Here is an 8,779-nt window from a genome sequence, read left to right on the forward strand (position 1 = left end):
GAATGAATCTATAGAAACTTCAGAATGGGCAGTCAATATCTGTTCTGCTAGAGTAAAACCTACCAAGCCTGAAAGCAGAGAGAAAGAAATACTGACATTTCTTCCTACTCTGCAGTTCTTATAATGCTCCTTTCTACAGGACATGGAGCTTCTATTTCACCAACCGCTGCTCATTTTCTCATCCTCCTAGTGACCTCACTAAATATAGAGCACACCCAGCATAAAGAGGCGTCACACTGTGCTGCAAGGTGCGTACATACATACACACATGCACAGTATGCTTTTTCAGCTTACAGAAGTCCCACTTCCCACAAAGATACTTAAAGCTCACCTCAAGAAAAGCCATGATGCCTTAAAAAACTGCAGTGTTTTGAGGTTTTAAGTAGATGCCAGGATCAAAGCCATCTGGCTGATCCTCGTATATGAGAAACAAAGAACAAAGATTCAGGTAAAGCATTACCTACTTAGAGGCCAGGGGTAGAGTACAGGCAGTGCCATGAATCTGACCACAGAAAAAGGTGCAGAAAAGGTTCGAATTTCTGCAGCTAGAGCAAATGAAAACATTATCTTGACAGTTTGTGGCCTAACTTAAGGAAAACATTACAAAAATATTATTGGATCCAGACCTTCTGCACATTTGCAAAACAAAATCAGAAAACCTAGATGAAAGGATTTAAATTTTGATTGTGACAAAACATGCTGGTGAAACAGATGCATTTCAGAAGATTCTCATGATCTCGAACAGTCACCCCACCAATGTGAAGCAGAGTCCATTCGTAATACTATTTAAGCATAATCCTAACCAATGGATGAGAAATTGGAAGTTCGTTCTGGGTCTGGTCCCCATATCTATAATTGAGAAAGGTAGACAGCAATGCCTAACATTACTCCCCATAACCTCTAGAAACCTTCCAATATACTCCCTCCTAATAAATGCCCATGATAGATAGGGACACAATTGGGTTGGATTATACAGCTAGGCTTATAAAAGGCCCTGGTGGTTGTTAGCCTATTATATACCTATGCACAACCCCAACAGTAGGTTAACAAACAAGCTGCAACCATAAAGAGGCCTGTGCTCTTCAATTCTCATAACATCCTTACTTGGTTATTTCTATTTTTGAAGAAATAGCTACTCTTTATAGTTCCGACATTTAAAAAGTATAAAGCACGGTACAGGATCATCAGTTTGTTTAGTGTGGCTTACTATCTGCAAGAATTAAAGAAATAGCAAAAACTGAATTATTGCTTGCTTCTGGATGAAAAAGGATGGCGTTCTTTCACTGACAGAAGGGAACACAATCATACTTTCAGCTAAGACGTCTATTACTCTGCCTTAAAAAAAAAATCTATCCCATTCCTAATAGCTCTTCATGATGCAGCAAACAAACTTAAAGCAGTCAGCAAAGCAAATCACTGACTGGAAAACAACTAGCTGTTTTACAATACATAGGAAGCCTTAATTCATCTCTTGTACAACAGTACCACAGACATTCCAAAGCTAACACTACTAAAAATCATAAACAAAAGTTTTCTGAGGGTATTAGAAGAGAGAACAATTACATATAAACAAAACTGTATAGCCAAGTAATACATAGAAGAGTAACCCGGTAATCAATCTTACCTAGTACAGATATGCATTCCACAGCAGTTTGCCAAGACTTGTAGTTTTTGTCAAAGTTGTAGAACAGTCTTCTCATACAGTCCTTAAGTGCAGCATCACGTCGTTCTTCAGCATTGATCATATCCGCTAACATCTTCTCAATCTCTGTAGTCCAGTAACGCCTAAACCCCTTTTTGGTCGATTTCAGTTCATACTCTGCTGGCAAGTGACGTTCAGCAACATTCTCAGGAATTTCCAACTGATAACGATTTTTAGCAGTACCCCAGTAAACAATATTTCTACATCCAAGACACTTGCGCTGTTTCTCCAAATATTCTTGGAGGCGAGAGTCTGTCTCCTTTATATCACTCAAAGCTTGATCATATTCTGGGTCAAACCCAGCTTTAGGAGTAATGACACCAGTGTTCCTGGCTTTCTGATGATCAAAAGATGTGTCCCACCTCTTTAGCTCTCCTGAGAGGTCTGGAAAGAGTCCTTCTGAGGTACTGGACTTGTAGCTAAGTATCCGTTTTAGAAGCTTTGACTTTAAATTTTTAACAGTTGCTTCCATGACTTTAATAACTTCCTGCATTACTTTAAACCCTTCAAGGGCTGACAAAAAGTCTGCAATTTTCTTTTTGCTGTACGTTGTCTCCTCATACAGAACTGCACGACTGTCAGGATGATCTTGGCTTTTTAGCGGTGACCCGATGCTGTGAATTTTGCTAAGGAGTCTCTCGAGATCTGGTAGCTTTTTTAGAAGATCACGCAGTTCAGAAACCTGCTCTGGTAAACTCATTAAATCTTCAACAGCATTCAGGCGATCATCAATTGAGAACGGGTTGCATAATGGTGCACAAAGCCACTGCCTGAGAAGTCGTTTACCAAATGGAGTGCAACAAGTATCAAGTCTCTCTAACAAAGTGCCTTCTAAGGTACCATTTGCTCCATTTTGCAGGATTTCCAAATTAGTCAGTGTTACACCATCCAGCACCATGTGCTGTTTTGTTTTAGCAAAGAAGCTATTTGCATCTCCAGCTTTTTCAACTTCAATGTCAACAGGAATATATTCTTCAAAGTTTGCCAGTGACAAGAGTTCCTGGTCAATAAGGCACTTTTTGAGGTAAAACACAGAAGCTCCAAGAGCAGAAACTGCAAGTTCATAGTTCTCTCCAGCAGAAAGTCCAAGAGAGTCACTTGCAGAAGTCATACTTTTTAAAACCTCTGGCAGCAAATTGCTGCCATCACCATTTTTTAGCTCCTTAAAATACCCCTCTTCAGCTAATACTTTTAGTGTTTTAGAAGCATCCCAAAACTGAGACCCAGAATTTAATCCTTCTTGCATAGCAAAAGACAAACATCCCTTCAATATTTTTTTAGTTTCGGCAGAAAGGTTTCCTTTTTCAAACAGGATTTGTACAGGACAGTAGTGTGCCACCAAGGTTCTAAAGCGTGAACAATGACGATCATCCCGAAACTGGCCTACATGAAATCTTCCAACAGATGTATCTACAAAACAAACTCCATACATACGAAAATGGCCTGCTGAATCCTCAGCTGCCTTTTCCTTAATACACAAAAGATACTTATTGCAGCTTTCTGATGGGTCACCATCTAGAACACTGTATGTCTGTGTACCTTTTGTGATTATTCTGCAGACTTCCCTACGCACAACTTTGTCAAACTTTGACGGATGCGCCATGGACTTATAACGTACTTCCATCATTTCAGGAGTTTCTGTCTGCTCCACTCTTGCAACTTTGTACCCTTTTTGTACCAAAACATCGGAAAATCTACCAAAAGCAATTTCTGGGAAACCTGAATGAGCCCAGCAGCCTTTCATGAAGGTAAGTCCCAATTCACTTACAGCTGTAACTGCATCCATATGGTAAAGCTCATAAAATTTACCAACCTTATAAAATATTACAGTATCAAACATTTCAGACTTCAGCTGCCACCACCTACGCATCCCTGGGGTGCACCTATTTAGGAATTCCTCAGGCACCAAAACAGTGGTTGGATCATAGTCAGGATTATCCTGTTTTCTTCTTTTCGAATCTTTCCGCTTTCCATCCTGTAACCATTCAAGTTTCTCATGGTCCCAGACCATACCATTAGTACCACCAGCACCACTACCACTAGTATTTTGACTTTCAAATTTCTCTGGTGCAGAAAATGAAGACAACCTTGATTTTGTATCCTTAGACAATGTAACTGTTCTTTTAGGTGTATCAGACTCCTCACTGCTTGTCACCACCTTGTGCCTAGCAGGAGTATTTGACGTACCACGTTTACGTTTAACTGGAACTTTGACTGGGCTTTCCGGATCTGATTCACTCTCTGGCTCGCTGATTTCATTTTCATCCACACCACTACTACCACCTTCCTCACTGCTCTCATCTGTGTCCTCATCTGGCTTGAATTCAGCATCAGAATCCCCATTGTCAGAGTCCACAATTCGGCGTCGTTTTACCTTTGCAGCCCTTCTTGCATGCTGTGTTGGCAGACTGCCATTCACTTCTTCTTCAATGTCATTTGAATCAGATTCTTCAGCATCGACCTGTAATTAAACATTTAAATAAGAGATCTCATTATCACTATATCATATATGTATCATAATATATAACTGTATCAGAAATTCACAGATTTAGCAACACACATTTAAACTGGAAGGATAAAATTAAAAATGCCCTTTTTTTGTAGGAAACCCAATAAGCTTTTTTTTGCTACTACCAATTCAAGCTAAGATTTTACATTGTAAAATTATACTTCACATAAAGTCTCACTTGTGCATGTACTCCATAACACCATAACAGCAGAAATAAAAGGATCATTCATCTAATTCATTTATTTATCCCTTGTCAATACCCTCCCTCATATCCTTCAAAACCATTCCGAAAGACTTCCTAGCCAAAAGCTGGCTCTTTTCTTGCTCAACACCAGGATAAATTATATCCCTAAATGTGGACAAATATCTATTCATACCTTACATCTCCTTACTCTTCCTTGTTCACTCACTTCCTTACTTTTGTAAATGTCTGCCCCCCCCCAACTTTCTCTGTAAATACAGAATAAGCCTGCTTTTCTTTCAGTTCGTATTGCAATTCCTGCTTGCATTATACTAACTTACCTTTAATTTCTCTATAAACTGGCTAAAAGTTCTCTTAAATCATTGCTATACGACGACTACTCTTAACCAATGTTTTCATATTATGTCTAATTTGGTGCAATTAAACTATATATATTTTTTTTATTTTTAAAGACTAAAATTATTCTTAAAATGTTTTGTTACATACTGGAGCTTTTCTCCCCAGGCATCCGCTGCAAATAGGCTTCCACCAAGTGGGACTTTCCCCAGTGTTAACATCTCAATAAATAAATCAATCAACCCAGTGAATTGGTTGCAGGCAGACATCTATCCTTTCAGTATGAGCTTTTTAGACATTCAGAGTAAAGCTGAACTTCTTCCCGAGCCAAAGACATCCACCTGACAAATGGTCACATTGGGTAAGCAGGTCACACTATTCTCAATTTTTTTTTTCTCTTCAAAAGAAACACCACTATTAAGTGTGATTTAACTAAATACAAGTAATTCCTCTGGTCTGCACTGCTCTTAAGAACCTTCAGAGTTTGCTCCACTAAATTTAAGCAAGCTTGGGGTTCCTTGTGCACCCATTCAAGGTTCTATAACTTTTAGTTATGTACTTACCATAACTTTGGATGTATGGGATCCATCTCGCCTACATTCATGACAGATGGGTTCGGAGCCGATCCATCGGCTCCGACTCGGCAACTTATATACTAGCACAAAGTCTCTCATTGGCTGGGCTATACCCTATCCCAGGATGCACTACACCTGCTTCCCCAGATCTTGTTTGTTCGCTTTCATACACCCATGTAAACACAGAGACACTATAAGTCACTATAACCAACTAAAGTTCTTCAAGAAAGAACGCCAAGAAAAAGGTGACTACAGCTCCTCTAAATCCAAAAGGCAGGGGGAAGGAGGGTGGGTACTTATGAATGTAGATGGATCCCATACATCCAAAGTTATGGTAAGTACATAACTAAAAGATGTAATGGGATCCTATCTCGCCTACATTCATGACAGATGGGACAGCGTCCCTAGCACCTACATCCCGGTGGCTCATTGGAACACACTCCTGAGAACCGTGGAACCAAAGGAAGCTCTGCCTCGAGAAACCACATCCAATTTGTAATGAGAAATAAAAGTGTGCGGAGAAGTCCAGGTTGCCGCAGCACAAATATCATCAAAGGATAACTTGGAGTGAAAAGCTACCAAAGTAGCCATTGCCCTGGTAGAATGAGCCTTGACTGGAAAGGGGAGATCTTTTTTGGCCTGTGAATAAACAAAAGTGATACAATCTTTAATCCATTTTGATATGGAGGCTTTTGATACTGGTTGACCCAATTTGTTCGCTGCAAAAGAGACAAACAATTGATTTGATTTCGCTTGAGCGGTTCTATCCAAATAAAAACGAACTGTCTATGTACGTCCAATTGATGCAAAGTATATTCTGCGTTATTAGAAAAATCTTGGAAAACACAGGAGTTCTATGGTTTGTTGCAAACAGAAAGAAGAGGCCACCTTTGGAATAAATGCAGGGTTCAATTTCAATGAAACTCTATGTTTGTGAAAAATCAAATAGGGAGGATCAGAACAGAGAGCTTGAAGTTCTGAAACTCGCCTAGCAGATGTTATGGCTACTAAAAGGCTGTTTTCCAAGACAGAAATTTTAAATCAGAAGTAGCAGCTGGTTCGAAAGGACGGGCAGTTAGGGCAGCAAGAACCATATTCAAATCCCAAGGAGGAACAGGATGAGATAAAGGAGGCCTAAGGAGCCAAGCCCCTTTAAGGAACGCCTTACAAAGTTTGTGAGACATCAATGAAGGTTCAAATGAAGCATGAAAATTAGAGATTGCCGCTAGTTGAACCTTAATGGTAGAAACTGAAGATCCCGACTGAAACAGGAAGGCCAGAAAATTCAGAACCTCCGATACTGGAGCAGTGAGAGGATCAATACCTCGCTCTTGAGCTCAGAAGGCAAACCTTTTCCATTTACTGGAATAAAGTTTGATGGTGGAAGGTTTATGGGAAGAAGACAGAATGTGGACCACATCCGCCGAGAGAGCATTATCTCGGACTAAGGATGGAAGTGGAGTAACCATGCTGCCAACTTCAGGGACCTGAGAGACGGATGAAGCCGTCCTGACTGATGAGTCAACAGGTCTGGCACCGGATCCAGAAACCATGGACCTTCTATCGCATGCCTCTGTAGGAAAGGGAACCAAACTTGACGAGGCCAGTGCGGGCAATCAGAATCATCTCGCTCTCCATGTAAATGGCCTTCTGTATCACCCTCGGTAGGAGGGGGAACGGAGGGAAGGCGTAGAGAAGACCGGAGGGCCAACTGTGGGTCAGAGCGTCCCTGGGAATCTGTCCCTGGAAGGGAACAGTGTGAAGAACTCTGTGCATTTCGCATTGTGGGGGCTGGCAAACAGATCGCAGCAAGGAAGACCCCATCTGTCAAGATTTTCGCAGCTATACTCTGATTGAGGGACCACTGTGGGGCAAGAGAATGGTCCTGCTTAATCTGTCCGCAATCACATTGGACTTCCCGGTATGTGCTGCCATTAGAAAGCGGTTGGTAGTTACCGCCCAGTGCCAAAGTCTCATGGCTTCTCTGCATAGTGGGTAAGACCTGGTACCCCCTGCTTGTTTATGTACCATACTACCGACATGTTGTCGGATAGGATCGCGAATTGGGCCCTGCGAGAGCGTGATGGAGAGCTTGGAGTACCAATAGTACCGCCTCATCTCCAGGACATTGATATGCAAATGTGTTTCCTGGATCTGCCATGTGCCTTGGACTGACCTGTCCAGGTAATGACCCCCACCCTACCTGGGAGGCGCCCGTGGTCACAGTGGCAACGGGACGCTGAGGAATAAATGATCCCCTTGGTCGAGATTTGACTGTAGAAGCCACCAACGCAGATCTCGACGGCAACTTTCCGTTATTATGATTAAGTGGTTCAAGGGCAGTTCCTGATAAGACCATTGAACCGACAGTAGCCATTGTAGAATTCGCATGTGAAGTCTGGCCAAGGGAACTAGAAGTATAGTCGACGCCATCGAGCCCAACAGTTGTAGAACTGATGGGCCGGGGCTCTTTGTAAGTGAAGGCAGGATTTGATTTGATCTTGTAAGATCTGAATTCTTGCTGCCGCAAAAAGGCGCCGCATTCTTTTGTGTCTAAGTCTGCGCTATGAAAGTAATACGAGAGAAGGCTGTAGTACAGATTTTTGCAAATTGAATGTGATCCCCAAAAACGCCCAAGGTGAATGTGGCTGAGCGCTTGAAGAAGTAGATGCTCGGAGGTGGCTGTAAGGAGCCAGTCGTCTAGATAAGGAAACACCTGGAATCCCAGACTTCTCAGGTGAGCAGTTACCACTGCCAGACACTTGGTGAACACCCTGGGGGCTGTGGTGAGACCAAAGGGCAGTGCTCGGAATTGGAAATGACTGGCTCCGAGGCGGAAGCGTAAATGTCTCCTGGACTCTTGAGCTATGGGAATATGATAGTAAGCGTCCTGGAGCTCTACTGAGCACATCCATGCATCTTTTTCCAGCAAAGGAAGAATAGATTGAAGAGTGACCATTCGGAATTTGGACTTCTTGACGAAATGATTCAATGCACTGAGGTCCAAAATGGGCCTGAAGTCCCCTGTCTTTTTTGGCACCAAAAATAATTTTAAGTTCCTGATCCGATCTGGTCGGTGGAGACAGGCTGGATGGCTCTTTTTTCTAGCAGCTTTGAAATTTCTAATGCTGCCTGATCCCGCTGACTGGGTGGCACGTCCGGGATTTCCCTTAAAGAAAGGGGGGGTTTGCTGAAAGGGATGACATATCCTCCGGTAATAATGCGAAGCACCCACTGATCGCTTGTAATGGATTCCCAAGCTTGTGGATGCGCCGCAAAGCGACCCCCGACTGGCTCCGGAGTTGCACAGTCGGGAAACCACTCAGGAACGCTGGTTGTATGAAGAACCACGAAAGGAATCGCGGTCTCCAGAGTTACGGGGCCTCTGCCACCTCTGGGCGGCGCCTTCCAAATCCCCTGCCTCTGGAGGGGAATCACTGGGTGGAGTAGAGAAA

The 8,779-nt window shown here is 42.5% G+C and overlaps 1 protein-coding gene across 1 annotated transcript in view; it reads right to left on the reverse strand.

Annotated features, from left to right (window-relative positions):
* The window catches only part of MSH6 (mutS homolog 6), a 614,863-nt gene that overhangs the window by 435,098 nt on the left and 170,986 nt on the right, over nucleotides 1-8,779 (reverse strand). Inside the window, exon 4 of the mRNA XM_044075079.1 lies at nucleotides 1,625-4,163. Coding sequence (XP_043931014.1) covers nucleotides 1,625-4,163 — 2,539 coding nt within the window. The remainder of the gene's footprint in view (nucleotides 1-1,624; nucleotides 4,164-8,779) is intronic.

This window comes from Protopterus annectens, chromosome 6.part0 (genome assembly GCF_019279795.1).
Source record: "Protopterus annectens isolate FY-2018-M chromosome 6.part0, PAN1.0, whole genome shotgun sequence".
NCBI lineage: Eukaryota > Metazoa > Chordata > Ceratodontiformes > Protopteridae > Protopterus > Protopterus annectens.